The sequence below is a fragment of the Drosophila navojoa genome, chromosome 3, assembly GCF_054131105.1.
Source record: "Drosophila navojoa isolate 15081-1374.11 chromosome 3, UAZ_NAV_1.0, whole genome shotgun sequence".
Lineage (NCBI taxonomy): Eukaryota > Metazoa > Arthropoda > Insecta > Diptera > Drosophilidae > Drosophila > Drosophila navojoa.
Window position 1 is genome coordinate 8,582,743 of NC_142891.1, and position 24,018 is coordinate 8,606,760.

Consider the following 24,018-nt stretch of genomic DNA (forward strand, 5'->3'; position numbering starts at 1 on the left):
AGCTGTCTGCTGCCTCAACTGCTGCTGATGCTGTAATGCAATGCAAAACAATAACAAAATTATGCTACCAGCAGCTGACAAGCTGCCACTCGCATTGAACTTCAAAAGGAGCGAAAACTAAATGAAAATCCTGTCCGTCTTGATATTTGTCTTAACAGTTTCCAGCAAAGTTTTCTTTTCTTACTTTTTTCATAAATTTTTGCTCTTAATTTTCTCATTTAATTAGCGTCATGCATAAATTATCAAATGCATATCATCCGCGCTGACTAGGCGCCCATTTTCCATTCATCTTTACTCACGGCGCTCGCATTCTCACATTTTGGCCAACTAATTATATGTTGACATGACATTTATTTGACTTGCATAAATTAGCCAATTAGTTGAGTGCCGCAAATGAAGTTGGCTTACAGCTCTGTGCGAGGTGTGTATGAGTGTGTGAGTGTGTGAGTGTGTGAGTATGCGTGTGTGTGTCTATGTGTGTAAGTCATAAGTTATACGCTCCTAAAGTCCTAAAGCAGCTTTGGCGGAGTTCTACATTGTGGGGCATAGCTAAAGTTCAAGTTTGTTTTGAATAATTTGCGCGACTTGGGGTTAGAAGAACTTATATGTATGTCTATATGAATCTATATATATAGTAACTATGTGTACTCACTACTCCCAATCAGGCAAAGCTTTCTATTTACTCCGCTCTTTGCATGGAGTCGTGCATATTCAAATATTCAATCTTAAATGGTGGAGCTACAGCAGCTACTTGTCAGTTATGAAATTAATTATATAATCAGACAAAAAAAACAAAAAAAAAAAAATTGTATACTTAAATACGATGCCAGCTAGATCAATAAATATTTTTATGTTTTCAATGGTTTATCTATGGTTCAAGCAATCAATTATATATATATATATAGAGATTATAGAATCTGCTATCGGCTGATTTATCAGCCAAAACCGTTTGATGTTTAACATTTTTATATGGAACAAAATTTAAAAATTAAAAATTCAATATTAAAAAATTAATAAACATAAATATCATAAAAATAAATAAATAAATATAATTGACATAAAAATAAATAAATAAATATAATTAATATACAAATAAATAACTAAATCAGCTGAAGAAAATTAATCATAATTTTAAAAAATTTTGTTTTATTCAAGCAATAATATAATAATAAATAAAAAATATAATAAATAAAAAATATATATAATTTATTAGGTTAAGAACATTAAAACGTTTATGTAATTTTTTTTAAATTATGTTCAAAAAATTCAAAAAAATTAAATTTTAATATATTAACTGAAGCACGTTAAGTCGTTTTAGTAATTTATACAAATGTTGTTCAAATAATTTGTATTCCCTTTTAAATTTAATTTGTTTAATTCTATGTAACTGTATTCTATATATCAGGCATTTCTTAATAAGCCTACACGTTCAAGTGTTACCCACTTGGCCCTCACCTATATTATAGCCCATCCATTCGACTAGGCCTTTTCACATCGCCTGCTTGGCTGGCTGTCAACTGTCTGTCATGGCTTGACAAACAAGCTGGCAGTCTTTAACTGATGCGACGCCCACACACTCACACATGCACAGCCACACCCACACCCAGAGATACACCCACACCCTCACACATATAAGTCGTGAGCTGGGGCGTTAGCTGGCAAGGTGGATGGCAGCAAACATTTTGGACACGAGTGCAACGCGGCGTATACGCAATGTAGCTGCCATGGCTGAGTGCAATAGCTAAGCGCACAGCCACGCCCACACAATTGCCAGACGACGCTTGTCATCATTAGATTAGAGTGCACACCAACACACACACACACACACACACACACACACACTGAGAGAAAAATTAAACTGTTGGGCAACTGCGTTTTGCTTGTCAGGATGTGCGTTAAATTGTAAAACAACACAAAACGATTGGTCTACTGTGGGCGTGGCTGGGCTGATGCTATGCCAGCGTGTGTAGGGCTCCCCGTCTGCCTCACTCTCACCAGCTCTCCCCCTCTCTGTGTTGCTTTTGCTGTCATGCTGTGGCCGGCTTTCGTTTATTTTTGCGTATTAGACGCTGCTATTTTGTGCTTATTGTTTCCCGTCGCCCAACAGCAGAGCAGAGCACAGCATAGAGCAGAACTGAACTGAGCTGAACTGAGAGCAGCCCAGTCTCACCACCTGCCCCTCTGTCATGCCACGCCCATCGTGCGCCTTGGTGGCAATCCTCAAATTGTTAGCCCTGTTATTTTTCGGTTGTTTGGGTTCTTGGTTGTGTTCGCATTGTCAGCTCATTTGTAATTTTTGCGCAACGATTTCAAATTAAGCAACCGGAAATGAGCTGACATTTTGCCAGTGTCCCGTTGTCCTTGCTGCTCCTGTTGCTGTTGTTATTGCTGTTGCTGTTGCTGTTGCTGTTGCTGTTATTCTGGCATTGGTTTAACGACGCTTCGAGCTGCATTTAAAGCTGCTCAAAAGCACATTTGCTCTGCTTACATATTGTCCATTATGACAATATTAATATTTACATTCTGCCAGCCATTGTCCTGTCATAGAAACATATCCTTATGCATATGCCAGTGTGCGTGTGAATGTGTCTGTGTTTTTACTGCACACATGTTCACTTCTCTCCTTGTCGCTCGCATTTTGTATTTTCTTGTTTATTATTGCTTCATTTCATGTGTCCCTCTTTTTGCACCCACTTTCACCCCCCTGCCACAATGTGTCAATAAGCTTGCCATAATTATGCATCCTGCTCATCATTTGATCCTGCATACTTTAAGTTGTTTTCCTTATTGTACTCAGCAGCTCTTCATTGGGCTTCTTCTCTCAAGTGCAGTTCAAGGCGTTTGCAAGCCAGGTTATTATCTATTTCGTTTTGTTTATTTTTGTGTCGGGGATTAGAGAATATTAGAGTTGAAATTTGAGTACTTGAATTGCAATAAAGAGCTAATAATCAGCTCAAGTGAAGTGACGCACACGTAGACAAAGTCTTAGTTTTGTGTTTTAGTCAAATAATCCATTTACATTTAAGAGAAATCAATTGAAATTGGAAACACATTCTCGACAATTCGTAACAATTGAACTGCAATAAGCACACTCTAAGGCTCTAATTGATTAAATGAAATAATTGATAAATTTAAACAAGCAAATTGATTGGAAATTGCATTTATACGTATTTATTTATATATATATAAATATAATTTATTTGAGTTGAAAATAAAACAATGACACAATAAAATCTAACATAATTTGATTTTGTAATAAAAAAATGTATTATATATTATTCATTCAAAGCAAAAATTAATTTTAATATTATTTAATTATGTTATGTCTAATGTAATAAACATATAATAGAACTGTTTATATTTATAATTAATTTAAAATTTAAGTTTCTACAAAATGTTCTTTTTATTCTGTTTAACTAAAATATGTTCATATGCATAACTCTCAATGTAAATTATTCAAATATTAACATTCACTCTCGCTGTTAACTTAACAGCTGCCTACACATAAAATTTCCCCAACAGAAGCACAAATTCGAACTAAAGAGCTTTCGCCAGTTTACATTACACGAATCGGGCTGCTCTCTCACACGCTCACACAGAGTCAGCTGTTGTCACTCACGCTCACCAAGCAATAAGAAATACCAGCACACACGAAACGCGAGCTGTGAGGCAGCCGACAGTGAAGAGCCGTCGGCAGCGGCTTTCGTTAAGTGCCGAAACGAGCGGGCGAGCATGCGAGCGAACGTCGCCAGGCTTCGTGAGAGCAGCACGAAGAGCAGCAATGGGCGAGACAACAGCGTTGGCAACAGCGGCCCGCTGCCGGCGACTGAGACAGGCAGAGGACGACAGCTTCCTGCTGCTGGTGCTTCAGTTGCGTTGATAATGTCAAAACGTTTGGTTCGCTGTGCTGCTGCTGCTCATGCTGTTGCTGCTGTCGCCGCCGCCGATGCTGCTGCTGCCGCTGCCTCCAACGACGACGCCGTCAATACGCAAGGACAACAACACGAAAATAATATCAAAACAACAACAACAACAAAACAATCCGTTGCACTGGTCACGCCAGCTGCATAAATAAATAACAATTAACGAACAACAGCCACAATAATTGACAAACAATACATAAAAAATATATATAAATAAAGTTTATCAACAAAATGCAGCCCATGGCAAAGTGTCAGAAATTTTGAGAATTAATATTTCACTAGAGATTTGTGTGCGAAAAAGCGAAACTTTTTCTGTTTTTTTCCCACAACTTTTGTATGTTTTCGGAGCAAACACAGTTCTCACTGATTATTCTTTACATTTTTTGCGTTGCGCGTAAAATTATGAAAAATATGTGAAAAATGCGCTACAATAACAACAGCAGCAACAACAACAATAACAACAACAATTGAGGCACTCACGTAGGTGAAACACGGTCCGGTCTCGCTCTCAATAACGTTCTGGCTCTGGATGCCGGTTCCCGGTCTCAAACCACAATCTCAAAGTTCAAATCCCACAACGACGTCAACGCCGTGTTTAACTCGTGTGTGCGAGTGTACAAGTGTGTGTGTCTGTGTGTGTGTGTGCGGACTGTGTGTGTATTTTTATACAAGACTTCAACGTTGTGTAACACTGTAACGTGCTAAATTTATTAATTTATTGCCACTGACTGCAGATAAACAGAAGCAACAACAACAACTACAAAGAGCCACATAACATCTACAATTTGTTGTGCCCCAAAGGTGAGCCGCAATCAGAATAAGTTTCTTTTTTTTCTTGTTTCTGTTCTCCCGTTGGAATCGCATCGAACAAAAAGTAAATGAAAGGTTCAGGAAATAGTAACTGATTCGTAAATGATTCGAGCAAAACTGCACAACTTCTTGTAGTTTCCTAAGCTTCATTTACTGCTGCGTTAGCTGAACTTCTTATTTAAAGAAGAAATGGGAAAGAAATAAAAGTTTATTTGAAGTATATTTTGTTCCGAGAAAGAGTTCTCGGAATTAAAAAACTTTATATTTATTATTTGATCTTGACTCAATTAATTTTTTTTTATTTTTTATTTCCATTTTTATATGTGTACTTTCCTAAAGTTGTGAAAGTCTTGTGAAAATGGAAGGCAAAAGTTGATCAAATTCTATGGAACTAGAAAAGACTTTGAGAATAAACTTCGAAGGGAATAAGAAATTGGAAAATAAATTTGAAATTTTTTTGAACATGACAAATATTGCAACAAAACTTTAAGAAACTAATGGAGCAGTTTAAAATTTCTAATATAATTTAGAGCTGCTTAAATAGTTAACACCGAAAAATAAATAAAAATATAAAATTTATGATAAATTATAAATCAAATTAATTATATAGTTAATTTCTTAGATTTTTAAGATGGGGTAAGCTCTACTAACCGTTTCTTAAGAATCAAAAAATGTCTGTATGTGATTATCACAGACTAAAACTAACTGTAAGGTTGTTTTCCACTTTCAGAACTCAACAACCGATTATGTTAAATTCTAAATTATTCCTAATGGAATAAAACAATTACTTTGCAGCTAAATACCAGCTCCTAGTGTTCTGTATGTGTCTCAGTGCTTGTCAGTGTGCATAAATTAGATGCCAGAAACAGTGCGTATGAGTGATAAACAATGAGTGTGATTAATCTAAGCTGAATTACTTTGCAGTCACAAATAGAGACCAACTTGTCGTATGCGTAATATGCAAGAAATTAATTTGATTAAATAACCATGTACAGACATTTGACAATTTCCAGCAAATTGAAAGCATTTAGCTATGCTGGTATTTGTAATAGAAATATAAATCATATAATGATTATAGAATAATGTGTTGATGGACATTTGTAGAGCGCTATAAAATTAAATAAGATGGGAAAATAACATGAGCAAGATGTAGAAATATTTTTATATATAAATTTCAGCTAAGATATAATGTAGTGAAAAAAATATTTTATTTGAGGAAGTTATTGATTTTTATACATGTATAAAGTAGTGTTAAATTTAACATTACATGAAATCAAATTAATCTCGAATTGTTCTTAATTTTTTTGTTAATAAATTGATATATTTTAAGAAAATTTGTACAGCTTTTCTTCATTATTCAAGCTTCTAAATATTTTATTTTTACTTTTGATGAGCTCTAGGTAACCTTGCAATTAAATTATTAATTTTTATATATCATTTTTATTCATTTTTATTAAAAACATGTCACTTTCCATATCGTGCTTCAATCAATGCATGGATTTGTTATCCATTCCTTCGCAAGCGTCAGAAACCGTTTACAGGCCTCTTCACAGGCCGCCAGACTCCCGTAGACCTTTGGAAAACAAATGTCGCCACGTCGCAGAGGTTCACAGGCGCCGTCGCCATAAGTGAACTTCATTACGTTCTTATCATAGTCATGACAGACAGGTGGACTTGCACCATCGACCTCCGTAAAGCAGAAACATTCGTTGCACACATAGTTTCCAAAGGCTTACAAATTATTTAAAAAAAATAATAAATTTGTATTATTTTGATATAATTACAATAATTACGTATTGCAATTTACCATTGGGCAAAGCAAACAGCAGCAACACTCTGAACATATTCAAATGGGAAACAAAGCGAGCGTAAGAGATGCCAATTCGAGCCGCATATAATCCAATTAGTTATGCTTATTAGAGAGGCTTAAATGCTTGTGTTACTGAGAACTTAGTTTGAAAAGTTCTCGATTGAACTACAGGTGTTTCAAATCTGTTACTATTGTGGTATATGGAAACAATAAACAAATTATTAGTTGAAAAATAATTATTAAAATATTGACAACATTTAATACAGTAAATATGAGCAGAATGACTGTGTAATTATTTATAATATATAAACAGCTGGTTTATTCAAACAATTGTCATGGGAGTAAAATTAATATGAGAGGTTGAATAAAAGCGTGAAGAATAAATTATGCTATTCAGAGTTGAGTACAAGCTAAAAGTTTCAGCTGTCAACGAAATCTGTATGTACATAAAAGAAAAAGCAAGAATTTTCTCAGTTGAACGCAATAACAATTTATTTGGGCAAAATGCTTTGGCGAAGGTTCTTAAAAAAATGCAATTTATAAAAATAGGAAAAAAAATCCATTTTAAATTAATATTAAAAATACACCAAGCTACACAAAGGCTTTTTATTTATAATAAAGTTCGTATTACTTTCATGCAGTTTCTCTACTAATATCAAATATTACTAAATGAATTCAAAAGCTAGCTAAAGTACAGGGTTTTCCTTTTTAAATTGCAATGCACTTCAATTTATAAACTTGCTATGCGACTGTGTTAGTTACACAGTTAACACGTTTTTTCATTCGAAAAAATAAAATAAAATGCATAAAGTGCACCGATTGAAGCCCCTGACCCAGTTTAAACTACAAAATATTCTTCTGTTCATTTGAAAAAGAAAACAAATGCGCTTACAGTTCATTTGATATGCCATGTATACACGTGTATATGTATTTATGTATAAATAAATATTTTTTTTAAATATATTTATATAATTTGAATACCCATTCCTGATTTTTACATAGTTTTTTGTTTGCTTTTCATTTATTTATTTTAATTTTATTTCTTTTTATTTTGGAGTAAACCCAAAAACAAGCAATTAATGCTTCAGCAGCGTTTGGAATTGTTTTTGCTCGTTATATATACATATATGCTACATGTATAGCTTTTTATTAAGCTCGATACAAACTTCGCAGATTGAATAATGTTTTACTCTGCCATATTGGCACAGGGCTGCCAAAGCTCTCAAAAATAAAACTAGAGACAACTATGACACAATGTACAAATTTATTGAACTCAAAAGAAATTGTTGTCAAAATGTTTGCTGAACTTCACGAAGCAACCAAACGCTTCCGTTTCATTCCGCCCGGATCTAATAGTACGGACCGAAGCAGCCCCATTCCCAGCAGCAGCCGCACCTGTTGGCCACAAAATAAAATGGCGGATAGCAGCCGCACTGGCAGCAACCGCACCGATCCAGGCTGGGCAGCACTGGGCCACAGGTGCCGCCCGTCAGGCGATAGGAGACCATGCCGCAGGGCTTTTGGCCGCAGCTGCACGATCCGCTGGGGCAGCAGCCGTTGCCACATGGCCCACATGGTCCGCATGGTCCGCAGCAGTTGCCACAGGATCCACACGCACCACATGGACCACATGGCCCGCAAGGTCCGCAAGGTCTGCATGTGCTAGGGCAAGGCATTAATGGGTATTCCTCTATATGCTTCTCCTGGCAGTCTAAATCAGCTTTTGGCTTCGTTTCTGCTCTATCCCTCGATCTCTACTCTTTTTGCAAATAGGCCACGCAAAAAATGTGCTAAATAGGCTAAGCAGTTGTGGCAACTGCCTTTGGTATTATTTAGCACCTTTTTTGGTCTCGATTGGCAAAACACTTGGATTTTGGGTACGATATTATTTATTTCCAGCAATTCGAAAATCTATAGATATGACACCACACACCTGACACTTGACACCAGGTTAACTTGAGCATCTCTGCCAGCTGCCGCAGCCGCAGCTGCAGCCGCAGCCGCAGAGGAAGACGACCAGCCCTAATAGCTGTCATCCGAAACCTCAAGAGCAACTGCATTCGTCGACAAACTATTAAATTTGATTTAAATTTCTATTTGCCTTGCGGTCGCCCATTTGGCTGTGTCAAGACAACTGCCACGCCCTTAACTACTGTATCCACAGCAGCCCCTGCGGGCCAACTGCAACCACACGAGTGGGTCGGGTGAGCCGCATTCAAAGGTGCCCAACTCGGTTTTCGGGCATGCCGCTGCGGTTGGTTGGGTCAGTGGGGCTAATGTAATTGATTGTCTGGGCTCGGCTGAGCACCACCTGAAAGTGCACTGCACGAGTGTAGTGCGAAAAATGAAGAAGAAGAAGAAATGTAACATAGATTGTCTAGTGGTGGCTCTGCGTGCAGATTCATGTGTGTGTGTGTGTGTGTGTGAGAGAGAGATTTTTGCATGCCAACTGCGTGCAGACTGCACAGTGGTTGATAGGCCCCTTTATTTTGAGCAGATTTTTATTGCATTTTAATAGCAACTAACTAAAGGCACTTAACAGCGACTAGAAATAAGATATGAAATACATAATACATAATTTTAATTGTTATTTAAGTTCTGTTATGCAGCACTGTTTTATAGTTTCTACCATATTTGCCATATGCGTGTAAATGATTTAGAAACAATTTTCTTGAGACTTATAAAAGGCATAAATTTGTTTAAGCCATTAATTTTCCATCAAATTTTATATATTTACTAATATATATATATATGTTAATATTCATATTATATTTTTTTAAATGTAATAAATAGTTATTTTGAAAAATCATGAAATTTGCATAAATTGAACTCTAATAATAATAATAATAATAATAATAATAATAATAATAATAATAATAATAATAATAATAATAATAATAATAATAATAATAATAATAATAATAATAATAATAATAATAATAATAATAATAATAATAATAATAATAATAATAATAATAATAATAATAATAATAATAATAATAATAATAATAATAATAATAATAATAATAATAATAATAATAATAATAATAATAACAAAATAACTAAATACAAATATGACAGGCTTCAAAATCATTTAAATAAACAGTAAATAAACCGAAATAAAATTAATTAAAATAATAAATAAATGCTTGCAATAATACATATAAAGCAATGCTCTCTAAAGCTCTTATCAATAGATTTCTGGGCCTCTGTCTGCAAGTTTATTTATTATTTATTATTTACGCAAATTATTTACGCAAATTATTTTAAAATAAAAAATTTCTTTACACAACAAAAATAAAAATATTTGAAATATTTAAAACAAAATCAATCACTATATCAAAAGCTTCGCTCAAGGCGAAATTCAACCCTAAATAATCCATAAATTTCTGCTCAATTTTCTACAAGTGCAACCACTGTGCGTGTGGCTGTAGCTGTTGGATTAATTTCACTTTAGCTGCCACTGTTTTTAGCATATTTTTCCGTTTTGTTTTTTGCTTCTCTGCTATGTGCGAGATTTTCGTGGATTTCAACAGGACTTGGCAAGATTTACGAAATGGTCCTGTCCTAGCCTGTCCTGGCCTTGCCTGCCTGCTTCAGTGCTCGCACGGCCGGCCCGGCTAGCTCTCGACCTGTCGCTGAGATTTCAATTGTCCAAGTTGGCGGCGCTGGACATGTCAACAGCTGTCAGTCGGAGTTACGCTGCCGGCAACGGCAACGAGCTCTGTCTATGAAAATGGATGCTCATTCGTATTCCCCCTTCGGTGCGGGCAACACCAAAACTTTAGCTACACTCAAATTTTTTTCGGCACACGCTTTAGCTCCATGCTCGTTAGCTTTTCAAGCAAAATTTTCAAAAACTAAAGAAAAAACTTCAACTCTTAAGTTGCTCAGCTGAAAATAATAACAGGCGACCAGAGCCCGGACTCTAGCAATTACAGAGCAGAGATGTGCGGCGGTTGGGCGTGTGCTTCATATGCGATTGCCTGCAACACTCATCGTTTGTCCAATGTGCGGTATACGGGTCGCTGCTTTGCGCCCACGCCCTGCGGCATCTATGACAATTGCTCCGCATGTGGCTGTGGCGGCGGCTGCTGCGGTGGCGGTTGCTGCGGCGGCTGCGGCTGGTAACGCCAGAACTAACATAGACGGCTAGCCGCCAACTGATAACTGGGTAAGAGGCTCAACTCCTTTGAGTATTGTGTGAGAACTCTAAACATTCACTGCCCACACAGGTGCTGTAAAAATTTGAGAAAAGCTGGCCTTGAATTTTTCGGAATATGATTCAAGTCGACAATGTTGTCAGGCCTACAAAAATTAAAGCAGTCTGGTCTTGGGTTGTGGGCCGAACGCTCACCTCAAAATTTTTAAGTTTCAAGAGTAAATTTCCATAAATATATTAATAAATACATATATATATAATAATAATATAAATATTATTACCACTCAGCTAAAACGAAAATCTATTGACCAGGATGTGTGGCGGCTGGGCTTGTGCCTCGTACTGTCTGGCATGTAATAATCCGCCGTTGTCCACTTTACGGTTTACGGGCCGTGATTTTATACCCACACCGTGTGGCCCGCACGACAAATGCTATGCCAAGGACACCAGCTGCAGTCGAGGCAATTGCATGCGTCATCAGAAGATCACAATCGAAATGACGCCATGCATGGACCTGGCCACATTAGCCAAATCGAAATCCGACCCCTTCCAGCAGGCCAAGGAAAATTGGCAAATGGTGTACGACAAAGTGAGGTGTACGCCGGAACTAGCTGCCAAAAAGGCTTGATCAAGCACACGCCACACATCCCACGTAATACACAATAGGTTTTAATGTTTTATTATCGAATATAAGTAAAACATTTTTAAATATGCGTGTTTCACTTTAAGGGGCGACGCAGAGTGTGACATGAAGAGATTTAATATTTAATAAATAATAAATAATTTTACCACTAAAATATGCAGAAGTATTCTAGGAAAAGGATTATTTCTGTACAGCTTCATCTGTATAGTGAATCTTATTTGAAAATTCCAGGAAAATTGTATTTAAATTAATTTCTTATGAAAAAATGTTGATAGAATTTTTGTAAGGCGACTTTAGAATTTGTAATAATAAAATATAAAATATTTACGCATTTATTTGAGAAATTTCGTTTTCTTTATAACTATTGTACTTTCTATTTCTTTAAAATTCATCATTTTAGTTTTAGTTTACAATTTATGTGCTATAAATTATACTCTAAACATTGAAATATAAATGCAAATCTTTTTTTTTCTTTTAACTATTTATTGACGAAACATTAAACTTGTTAAAGCTTTACAATTTTCCGTCGCTCTCTCACGCAAGCACAGGCAATAATTTGATGTGAACGATTCGTTCGATCCAGGATTAGATGAGGCCAGAGGGGGATTAGTAGAATGGTCCAAAACACCCACATTCGCCGCAACAGCAGCATCTATTGGGCGGACAGGTCCAAGGACCACACGGCGGGCAAGGGCCGCAACAGCAATTGTTGTAGTTCATGGCAGGCAGAGCTGGACCAACCGGGCCATAGGCCAGAGCATAAGAAACGCTTCCACAGGGACCACAGCACATTTTTCTTCAATAGAAAATTCAACTGAAACTATATTCCAGAAACAATTAAAGAATATAAATAACTAAAAAAAAATTCGCTCCGAATTACCCGAATGAAACTGCTTGCGTGAGTAAAAACGACCGAAATTTTTGTTTCGGATCGAAAAAGTTTTTCGATGGTGCTGTTAAGGCGAGAGACGAAAATGGAATAGCTTGTGGAGCTGGCACATAGCTCAATCACACATTCCTATAAGGAGTTTCAATTCAATGCCAACCTGATTTGTGCTTAACCCACACACAAAAAAAACTCACTAAAAAAAAAATATACTCTAAGAGCAAACTGCAACGAAATATCGATCAAAAGTTTCACATGTCGAAGACCTTTCTTTTTTCGTTTTTTTGCACAAATTTCACACATCAATGATTTAACACCGAGACAAGCGACAAATAAAAAAATTGAGAAAAAAAAAAAACATTGAAAAAAGGTGGGTAAAAAACATGACGGTGAAGAGATTGTGTCAACGTGTTGGTAGTGGAAATACCCTGTGAAAAATAAATAGAGATATTGTTTTACTTCTTTAAGAAATATTTAATAGTATTTGTATAATAATTAATTTAATTTTTGTTTAAATAATTAATTTTCCTAAATGGTAGCGCATGCATCTAGACGTAGAGTATTTCCAGAATCTATAAGCTATATCTATTAATCTCTAAAAAATCATACATGTATATGTTGGTATTCTACAATTAATATATGTATGTATGTAACATAATTTTGTTTATATAAATAAAACATTTAAAAGCTTATAGCATTATATATATGTATATTCATTTTAGTATTATGTTTATTGTAATATTTAATTTATTTATTTTATTATTTATATAATTATTTATTACATATTTAATATTAATTTTTTATGGAAAGGATATAGTTTTCAGTTATACTTTTTATATTAGATAAATTTAAAATTTATCGTTTATATTTTATTATATTAAAAAACCACTCAAGTAATTTTTATATTCTATATAAATTTTTTTCTCTTAGCATTCCCAAGCTAAAATACCCTTTGTTTAGTATAGTGCATAGAAATTGAATTTCTCTAAACGAGAAAATGGCGCAACAGTTTCATCCCATGGCAAAAATAAGAAATCATTGAAACATGTCTGCGAAAAATAAAAGCAAGTGAAAAAGGCAAAGGCGGGCAGAGCAAGCTCTATAAAATGCCAGAGCAAAGTGGATGGCAAAAGGATTTCGCTTACCGTGCGCCTGCAGCTTAGTGAGCCACAGGACCTCGCCTTGAGGCGTCTCTAAAACTGGCTGAAACTGGGGCAAACTCGAAGTCAACTCACACAGTTGGCTGCCATGAAAGTCTATTAGACTCAACGAAGCAACCTTAACGTCATTTCAGCTCGATGGGAGTTAATGTCTGTGTATGAGTATCTATGTGTGTGTGTGTGGACAAGCTACCTAACTTGACTGTGTGTGAGTGTGTGCGAGTGTCTGTGTGGGTATGTTGTGATTCACAAAAGCTGACAAGCTCATCGATGCCTGAACATTAGCTAAACATAAATTACACAGATGACTGCACAACAATTGAGGCGTTTATTATAATGTGTGTTCACACTTGAAGCTTTCCGTTGCGGGGCATAGGTAAATTAAGAGCGTGAAGGGTATGTGACGAAGGAAAGGTGGGAAGAGATGGGAAGGGATGCAAGGGAAAGGGAAAGTGCTACCCTAAAAATTGCAGACAACAGATAAAAAAAGAATATTTTACTTTGCCTTAAATCAAAGAAAACAATATGTCTGGGCGCATAGATAAGGTAAGGGCATGTTTAAGTCGAAGAAACAGGCGTTGACATGCGTAGGAGTGGGCTTTGAAGGATGTTAATGGGTGTATAAGAGTGTGTAGTGAAAATATAGAACAATCGAATTTTACAAGTATTTAAATATTTAAAAATTAAATGAATTTTTTCCCTTATCATTTAAGTGTTAATACAACTTGACTATATATATTTATCAATTATCATCAATTAATAATTACATACTTTTTCTCAATTTTAAAACATTGTCAATTCCTATTATATACAATACTTATTTTCTACTTGTCTTTGAACGAAATCTCTATTTTTCATAAACTAAATTAACGTGATGTCCACTTAGCAAACTATTTTAAAACTTATTCAGCAATCGCACAGAATCGAATCAAGCTCAACTGCATTTGTACGCGGTCGAGCTCGCTCTTTCACCCAGATTTCCTCTCTCTTTCCGTCTCTCTCTCTCTCTCTGCCACCCTCACTATTTTTTTCTGGCTTCGCCGCTGCTGGCCGTAGAAAAATGGTTGCCCACTTAAGATAATCTCATTGGTGGCATGCCAAAAAGTTTGCGGCGCGCCGAGTAAAAGCACACATACTGTATAAAAATGTCACCAAAGCAAATAAAAAATAAGAAAATAATAATATAAGACACACAAAAAGGTAAATAATACACCAGCAGCAACAACAACAACAACAGCTGCTGCTGCTACTCTGAAAGAAAAAGGTATTTCATTTTAAATCAAATAGATGTACAAAAATTTGAGCTCAACTTTTTCTTATTTGTTGCCTTTTTGCTCCTTCTGGCCGTGTCCTTCAGAAGTGGCCACAGAATCCTCAGCAGCAGCAGCAGGAGCAGCAGGAGCCGCAGCATTTTGGACACTTCATTTCATAGCAGAAACATATTGAGCCACTGGCAGTTGAGTGTGCGCCAAGAGATAAGCGCAATTATATGGATTCAAGTGGATACGACTGACAACCGCCACACACACACACACACACACACACATACTGCTGTATAAATTAGGTAAAAATGGTAACTTATGTGACGTCTGGCTTCATCGAGACAAATGATTGGACCAAAGCTTTAAGTGCCCTCTCTCTCTCACTCTCTTTTTCTATGGTCAAGCAGTTTTAATCCATATATATATATATATATATATATATATATATATATATATATATATATGTATATACTATACTTTACTATAAATATATATATACCTAGCGCTGCTATTGAAAAGGTATCCATCCCAAATGCCTCTGAACCTTGTGCCATGTCACATTTGTCTTCAAGTGCTCGTTATGGGCAATTTTTGGCAACTGCTTTTGAGCTTTTGGCTTTTGTTTTCTGACCGCATGCTGTGTGTGTGTGTGTGTGTGTGTGCGTGGGCGTAGTTTGTTGTGTACGTTGCCTCAGATTCAAGTGCTCTTTGAGTTAGCCAGCGGCAATGTCGAGCCTTGTGGCATGTCAAGCAAATTATAGCCAAGAAGTGAAACGTTGACAAGTGCCCATTGAAAATGAGACAGTCAAGCGCTCAATATTGTGGGCGAACTATTATAGAGGGCGGACTCTCGGACTGTGACTGGATTAAGAAATTTAGAGAAAGATACCGACAGAAATGAGCAACCAAAAATAAAAATAAAACTAAGGCAATAGAATGCGCCGCTTTTATTAAGTGAAAGTTTCAAGCAATTGGACAAAAAAAATATATATGTAGAGGAAAAATTTGTTGAACTCTTTTTAGCTGAAATATATTTATGTGAAAATTAAAGAAAACTACTTTGGTCCTCCCATAATTATCTAGCTATGGTAAATATGCATCCCATTATAGTTCCCCCATCCCTATCAACAATTAATCAATCAAATCAATTGCAAATTTCTTATATTGCACCACAGTTTGTATTTTTATTGAAATCATAAGTTATTATGTTTATATATAATTTCTATATATTTAGCATTTTTATTGAATTCTTGTTAATATTTTTAAATATAATTTATTATTAGTTTGTTACTTTTTTTATTTATTTATTTATTTATTTATTTGTAATTTTTTACATATTTGAAGCATCTACCCGAAAGAGCAGTCACTCAGTTATGTCTAGTTGTAATCCGTTTCCCAAGTTCATAGCAGCTCATATTAGCTCAAGCGCTTTTCATTTATATTTTATTTTTATTTTTCATTATTATTTTCAGCACTTTGTAACTTATCAGACCATTCAAAAGTTTGTGTGGTATTTATTTATTTAATTTATTTATTTTTTGGTATTTCTATTTCTTTTTACTTTACAATATTTTCCATACTGCGTCTACGTCTTCGTCTTCTACCATGCAAATCACATATATAACATTCCCTTTCGATGTTTTTTTTTTTCCTGCAATATATTCGAGGCACAGAAATATTATTCGTTTATTTGCACAGCCTTCGCCTTGCCAGCGTCTTTAGCTGTTTGTTGCTGTTGTCGTCTACTTGGCACCGGCGTCGTCCCAGCGTCAACCCCCTCAGAGCATCCGTCCACAATTTGCTACTTGGTTAGTTCGTCTAGATTCCGTTTGGTTTTCTGGGTCTCTTTTTGTGTGTGTGTGTTTGTGTGTGTGCGTTTGCCAGACGCGCCACGCTTCTCGCTTCTGCCCTTTGTGCGTGGGTGCGTATGAGTGATATTTTTATTTCTATCGTTTTCGTTTTTTTTTTCTCCCGTCTTTTTTCGTAAATGCTGGCAAACATAAAACATCAAATGTAAATTGAAAGTCGTTCGTGTGTGAAACTGAATGTGTCATCAGTTGAAGCGTTTATCATTTTTTACAGCTTTTGACTTGGGCTCGCTTTAAGAAGTTCCCATATTTCTCTCGTGCTGCCTTAAAAAAAAAAAAAAGAAGGCGTTGGGCGTATCTAAGCTGTTTGCTGTGCTCCTCTTGCTCTGGCACTGACTGTGCAATGTTTTGTAAAATCTTTTATTTCCTCACAAGCCTCCGCATCACATGTGGCAGCAGCAGCAGGAGCAGCAGCAGCAGCAGGAGCCGTAGCTTTCTTTCTTTGCTGTTTGAGTTTGGAGTTTTCTTGCTGCCATGTAAATATGAATCCCAAGTACTTGAGCGTAAACAACACCGAAATTTCAAAAATTCTCATATGGCTCATTGAAATTGTAAACAAAAGTACAAAAAGCGAAAGTTGGCTCCAGACTCCAGAGATTGGCAAATAGCATTCAACAAATACGAAAATACATATACATATATGTTAAAAACGGCTTTGAAGAACTCGCCTTAATGAGCACACAAAATATTGTGAAAAAATTAATTTATGCATAGGGTTTAATTAATTTAGCTAATATGCGGAAATTCCCATTGAATATTTATGACAAAAAATGTATTTAAAATGAATTTCTAGTCCCTAATCACGTTCATAAAAATTGCAAATTAAAATTGCGTTTCATTCAATATTTTAGCTGAAAACTTATCGCATTTGCACTTGCCACGGCAGCAAACTTTTGAATTTATTTTGTCAAAAAACTAAAATATCAAATATTATATTTAAATGGCTTCCATATTGTCATTTACTAATTAGACTGCGCCAGCAATAAACTAATTTGCCAAAATTCATTAATTTGCAACATAAACAAATGCACAAATGCAACAATGACAGTTTGATAGCTGAAAACTGACAAGCATATGCTATATGCATATGTATATGTATATATTTATATGAATGCGTGTGTCTAGCATTTGGTTGTTGTTGTCAAGTGTTTACAAATTATTTACAAATTAATTGAAAATTACGCAATTAACAGACGTTCGCTAGCTCTACCTCTCTCTAACACCCGCTCAGCTGCTCTCTCACTCTCTCTTTCTCACGCACTCTTTCAATATTTGTTTGTGCTGCAAATGTCAAACTTAAATGCAAACAATAGCAGAAATACTAAAATACATCGCAGCTGCAGCTGACAGCAGCAAAAGCAGCCGCTGCAGTTGCTGTTGCTTCTGCTGCTGCTGCTGCTGCTACAGTGCCTGCTAAAACAGCTGCCAGCTGTGGTTAACTCCCTGCTTTAGTTGTTGTTGCTGTTATAGCTTCTGGCTGCTGGCTGCTGGCTGCCGTGGCACTAACTTCATGTCAATCCTTTGCGGCTTTGCCAGTCGTTTAATTTGAATTTTAAATGTTACTTTTACGTTTGTTGTTTAGCACATGCCACGCCCACTCGCCCACTCGCCCGCTCATTTTCCACTTATTTACAATTACCACATTTTATTATCCCCACTTGCACCTCGTTCTGCATCCGCTCGCCCTCTCGCTCTCGCACCTTCATTTACATTCTGCCATTTTATTTACACTCCTGTTTATATTTGTCACACTTTTGTCTTTCGCTTTGCCCCCCCCCCTGTCCGTTGTCCTTTCCCCTTCTGCCACATTTTTAACTGCATTATTGTGTATTTGTCAAGGCCCTGAACCTCTAACCACAATGTTCTCTCACACTGTCCCCCAATCTCTCTCCCTCTCGCTCCTTCTCTCACTCTCTAACGTTCGGTCTCCTGCTGCCCTGCAAGTAGATTTTGATTGTATTTTTGTTGATTTTGTTGCAATTTTAATTACTTTAATGAAAGTTTTAATTGCAAAATAGCAAAAACGCAGATACAGCGCGTGAAAGAGAGCGCATGAAGAGAGCGAAAGAGAACGCGCTCAGGTTCGTAATGAGATTCTGTGGTCTAAGAAAGGTTGGCAGCTCCGACAGCTACGACAAGGACAACGACAACGACAACGGCAACTAACTACAACAGCAGAGAAAACCTTGAAACATGCCACGCACACAAATTCACTTCTGTATTGTAAATTGTTAATGAATTTTTTAAGAAAAGTGCAATTGATTGATAGGGAAATCTATATAATGTCTGACGTCGACTTAGTATGTGCAGAAAAGTTGGAGTGAAATTTAAAAGGCTTTAAATTGAACTGCTAAGACAATTAAGAAGAACTTTACAAAAGAGAAAGAGTGAGTGAGTGAGAGAGAGAGAGGTAGATAGATAAAGAGAGAGAGAGATAGAGAGAGGGAAGGGGGGAGAGACATTTTTATAATTAAGTAGTATACAAATAATATGTCTGAAAATATTTTAGTTGACTTGCTTTAAATTTCTTCAAATAAATATGTCAATTTCTAAAATAACAAAACAAAAATAATATCATAATAAAAATATAAAAAATAAAAAAAAATTCTAGCGATACAAATATATATACACTATACTCTAATATGCTTCACTTGCATTGGATGCATTAAAAAGAAAAGCAAATTGAATCTATTTTGTCTATATATGTATGTATATCGATGGCAATTCCACTCTGAGTGCTTTGAAATGTGCATATGAAATAAGCTGGGTAAAAAGCTTAATTTAAATGTTATCCAAATCAATTTTCAAACATATTTGCTATAAATAAAATCCCTCACGTTCAGCCTGATACAGTTGAATGTTCACTCAATATAACATATGCACACATGTAATTGCTGTTAGAGTGTATGTCCTCTGCGTCATCCCAATGGCCAAGTGGGGGGTAGGGGATTGGGGGCTTAGGACACAACAACATCAAAAACATTTCACCCAAAGCTTGACCCACAAAGTCAAGCAAGCAAATCAGAACAGAAAAAAAATAAATAAATAACAAAAAAAAAAACAGCATAGGAAATTGTGGAAAAAACGCATGTCATACATGTCGTACCATCGTTGTCTCTACACACTGAAAGGAAGAGCGAGGGAGAGGGAGTGAGAGAGAAATCGTTTAAATAAAATATGCACACAATTGTGAGACCGCAAGGCACTGGGAAATGAAATAAGTGAGCCGTGGCAACCAGGCAAAGAAATAAATACAAACTCATGGATATAAAAACCAAAAACCCCAAACAGCAACAACAGCAACAACAACAACTCAGTCAAACAGCATCAACTGCAAAGTCAATGAACTGCAACAGATAGATGCAAGATGCAACAAAAAAAGACGAAGGCGAAAAAACCATAAACAACAACAACTGCACAATATATCTTTTGAGCTGCCCCTGCCTCCTGTCTCGTCTACTGCTGAAGTTTTGTGTGACTTTGATGACGTCGTTTTGAGTGTTATTCAGCTCCGAGTTGTGAGCTTTTATTTTGTTATTTATTTGCATAAATAAAAGAAAATATAGATTTGTTTACGCGCGTGTATGTGTGTGTGTTTGTGTGCATGTGATATGACAGCGGAAATGCACTGAATATGCGATAAGAGCAGCGAAATGAAACGAACAAGATGTGCAAAGTATTCAAGTCTAACGGAGATTACGCATACGCAGTGTTGCACAGCGATTGATAGGCACAACAAGGGCAGTTGGCGGGGGGCAGGTCTCGTTGGCAATCATGTTGCAGCTGTTGCAATTTGCAACAAATTATGCAATTCCATGTTGTTTTGTTTTTTTTTTTTTTTTTTTTCGTTTAAATAAACACAACATGATTTGGTACAAGAAATTGTTGTTAAATCAATTTGTGCGTTTGAAATGTTTTGCATTTTAATCATTTTCATTTCCTTTGCTCTGCATATGACGGTATTCTAGCAAGCATTTGCATAAAATAAAATATATATTAAATATTATAGATTTTTTGAAGCTAAATTTAAGCTAAGATTATATAATAATTTTACACTAATTCTAAAAATTGTTTTCAATGCATTAATTCAATGATTAAGTTTTAAATTGTTTTAAACCGTGATTTTAATTTTTTTCATTACATTTTTTTTTTTTCCTTTTTTCCCTAATGCATTATAGTGCATTTTTATATATATTTATTCACATATTTATTCACCTATTTAATTATTGATTTTATTTTTATTTTTTTCATTTATATTCATTTATTTTATTTAACTATTATTTTTGTATTTATCTATTTTTTTGTTTATACATGTTTTTTTTTTTTAATCACGTAATTCAATATAAAATACGTAAATTAATTATTAAAGAAATCTTATTTGATGTCTGCAAGCAAATTAAAAAAATTCAAAATAATTTCCATGATACAATCATTTAATTCCTTGGCAATTCGTAATTGTATTTCTTAATCCCTTTCTTCGTTTCTCTTATTCGCAACCTCTTATTTAGGACTTTTTGTGCAGTTCTTTGTTTGTAGTTTGTCTCGGCACTTAACTGGGTTCATGTTGGGCGGCTCGTTAAATGCATGCGCCGTCGACTTTGGCCATAAAGCGCATTAATGCCGCTTGCATACTTTGCAACTGGCTTCGGCACAAAAGGACGAAGCGCAGCGCGTGTTGAAAGCAACCGAATGAAAGCAAAGTACGAAGAAAAAAAAATATAATTGTTCGTTTGCTGTAAAAAAAAAATGCTTGAAATGTAACGAAACAATAATACACTCACTTAACTTATTTAAATATTTTAAAATTGGGTTTGAGCATAGTTTGAATTACTTTTACATACTCAAATATGAGCTATATGAATTTATTTTTTACTTTTGTAAATTACTCTTACTAGAATAAATGATTCGGCCTATAGCTGCTTACAAACAGCATGTTATAGCTGATAATACCCTTGGGCGGTGAGTGCAAGAGAAATATGCGGAAAACTGCATTTTTGGCAACAAGCTTTTAATTGCACTTTGTATGTGCTCATTACCTTAAATTGAGAGCGAGGCAGACAGCGACAGCGACTGTCTCTTTTCGGCATTGGCAGCCATTTTAATGCGAAACTTGGCTGGCCAAGCCAGGAAAAAAAACACAGAAAATAAAAAAATAAATAAGAAATTCAGCATTTAAATGCATAAAAAAGTCAATGCAAGAAAAGAACAACAAGCAAAGAGTAGAAAGCAAAAGCGAGAGATAGAGCGAAGGGTTCAAATGGCTGGATGCATGTGTGTGTCTGTGTATGTATGTGTATGTGTATGTGTGTCTCTCACGTTTTGTTGTAATTGCGAATGGAAAATTGTGGAAATGGGCATGAGGATGAATGAAAATGATATTGCCAAAAGCGTTTCGGAAAACTTTTTAACGACAAAAACAAGCCGAGCAAGGGGCCGCCTGGGAGGGTGTGGCATAAAGGCAAACACACACACAAACACACACCCATATGTGTGTCTGTGTTTATTCCTCTTATTTAAATGTGTAAAGTCTGACAAAAATAATTAAAGTGTAGATTGAAATTTGTCTTTTTTTTTCTTGTTCTTTTGCAAAAGACAATTAGGAAATGGTACTTAAGCAAGAAAGAGAGAGAGAGAGAGAGGGAGGTATAGAGAGGCGTAAGGATATGCATGTGGGCTGTAGATATGCGTAATTTCAATTAATTGCTAGCATAGGGTCTACCCCTAATAGCAACTGTCATTTGCAGCGTTTTTTCCGCAATTTCTGTAATTTACATTTTTTTTTTATTGTAGTTTCCTTTGCGCTTTTTCCTTATTGTCTTTTCTCTCTTTTGTGTACCTTTGTTTGCCGCTGGCTGTTAATACTATTATATTTTCATTTGCACGCGGATTAGCGTTGAAATGGAATCGAATTGGGATGTCCGCATGTGTGTGAGTGAGCGTGTGTGTGTGTGTGAGTATGGTGCAGTGTGTGTCGACTGCATGTGTGCATTTGCTTTTGGAGTGATTTTTAATTAAAGTGCTGCGTTAATTGCATTAATCTCAGTGTTTACTTGGGCATTAGGTTCAGCAAAGCTGAAGCCAAAAGAAGAGAAAAGAGAAAGAGAGAGAGAGAGAGAGAGAGAGAGAGAGAGAGATAGAGAATGAGAGAATGAGATTGAAAAGTGGACTGAAGCAGCGCAAGTCTGAGCATATAGAATCACTGCAAAAGCGATTTAATGAAAACAAAAATGAATGAAGCATTTTTTTAAATTAATTCGATGAGTCAATACTTTTTTCAACAAATTAGTAGCAACAGTTTCGTTCCGCCAGTTGCTATAGTTCTTTTCAACTTAAATTTGATTCGATCGTAAGTTGCTCTTAAAGAGCAAAAGACAAGAAATAAAATATAAATTCAATATAAATAACTAATGAGCAGTTGAATCAGTGGAAATAAATACGCTGATTAAATATTTTATTTTCATTCGAATTTATCTACTCTACTCCATATATATATTATTCCACTTTAAGCATTTAAATGTGGTTTCATTAAATTTTACTTGACTCAATTCAACAATAAAGTAGAGCCATTTCCCAAATAAATAGTAAGAAGAAAATAAGACTTAACCCCTGCTTAACCTCTTTATAATTGCAGTTGGTTCCGCTGACTCGATATAAATCGGAAATCTAGACAGCCAGACAACGTTGGCCCACAAAGTGGCTCAAATACAATTGACATTTATTGGCCAATATATATTTATAAGGCGTCCGCCCAAAGGAAGCGCCCGCCGCTACGCCAGACACAATACAAAGCGCAACTGAAAGAACTATAAAAATATATACATACATATAAATATACAAATATATTTATATATATATATATATATAGTGAAAGAAAAACTAGGTTTATTGTATGGCGATGATGTTGTCAATGCTGCATAAGAACTGGCAGCAGGCTCGCATGCAAATGCTAAGCAGAAGGACGAACAGGACTACAGCCAACACAATGCCATCGTCCTGTGGGCAACGTGGGCGTTCCCCGACAACAACTACAACAACAGCAACAAAAACAACAAGTACAATAACAACAGCAGGCACCAGCTGCATATGCTGGCTGGCTTTGCTGCTGCTCTTGATGTTCGTGCCGGGTAAGTAAATGACAAAAAGAAAAATATTAAAAAAAAAAATTCGAAATAGAATAAAAATCCCAAGAATCGAAGTTAATTTCGTAGAAGATTTACGCAAAGTCCGGCAAAAACTTTTTGACGAAATATTTACAAAACTCGCCAACAGACTCTGGAAAAAAAATATAAATATAAATTAATATATGTATATATATGTATATCTGACAGCAGAGCTGGGCTGAGCTTGACAGAGACCGGCGATAATTAATTTTTAAGCTGCACAAAATGAAGCGCGGACAAGTGACAAGCGAAAGATACAGAGCGAACGCAATCACTGTGTGGGTATCACTCTGGGTCGTTTGCCACTCGAAGTGGGGAAGGGGGGCGGGATCGG

General features: G+C 35.7%; 4 protein-coding genes across 4 annotated transcripts in view; 3 read left to right on the top strand and 1 right to left on the bottom strand.

Moving 5' to 3' along the window:
* Window positions 1–3,857: 3,857 nt before the first annotated feature.
* The window catches only part of beat-Ic (beaten path Ic), a 60,143-nt gene continuing 39,982 nt past the window's right edge, over window positions 3,858–24,018 (top strand). Inside the window, exons 1-2 of the mRNA XM_089258552.1 lie at window positions 3,858–4,724; window positions 23,156–23,648. Coding sequence (XP_089114678.1) covers window positions 23,414–23,648 — 235 coding nt within the window. The 5' untranslated portion in view covers window positions 3,858–4,724; window positions 23,156–23,413. The remainder of the gene's footprint in view (window positions 4,725–23,155; window positions 23,649–24,018) is intronic.
* Window positions 10,450–10,923, top strand: LOC115565529 (uncharacterized). The gene is made up of 2 exons (XM_030390740.2): window positions 10,450–10,717; window positions 10,779–10,923. The coding sequence occupies exon 1, from the start codon at window positions 10,492–10,494 to the stop codon at window positions 10,672–10,674; it is 183 nt and encodes a 60-aa protein (XP_030246600.1). The 5' UTR covers window positions 10,450–10,491; the 3' UTR covers window positions 10,675–10,717; window positions 10,779–10,923.
* Window positions 11,019–11,414, top strand: LOC115565528 (uncharacterized). The gene has a single exon (XM_030390739.2). The coding sequence runs from the start codon at window positions 11,019–11,021 to the stop codon at window positions 11,331–11,333; it is 315 nt and encodes a 104-aa protein (XP_030246599.1). The 3' UTR covers window positions 11,334–11,414.
* On the bottom strand, window positions 11,811–12,168 carry LOC115565658 (uncharacterized). The gene has a single exon (XM_030390866.2). The coding sequence runs from the start codon at window positions 12,138–12,140 to the stop codon at window positions 11,955–11,957; it is 186 nt and encodes a 61-aa protein (XP_030246726.1). The 5' UTR covers window positions 12,141–12,168; the 3' UTR covers window positions 11,811–11,954.

Excerpts from the sequence above, each read along its gene's own strand:
- LOC115565529 (XM_030390740.2), top strand. The coding sequence starts at position 10,492 with ATGTGCGGCGGTTGGGCGTGTGCTTCATATGCGATTGCCTGCAACACT.
- LOC115565528 (XM_030390739.2), top strand. The coding sequence starts at position 11,019 with ATGTGTGGCGGCTGGGCTTGTGCCTCGTACTGTCTGGCATGTAATAAT.
- LOC115565658 (XM_030390866.2), bottom strand. The coding sequence starts at position 12,140 with ATGTGCTGTGGTCCCTGTGGAAGCGTTTCTTATGCTCTGGCCTATGGC.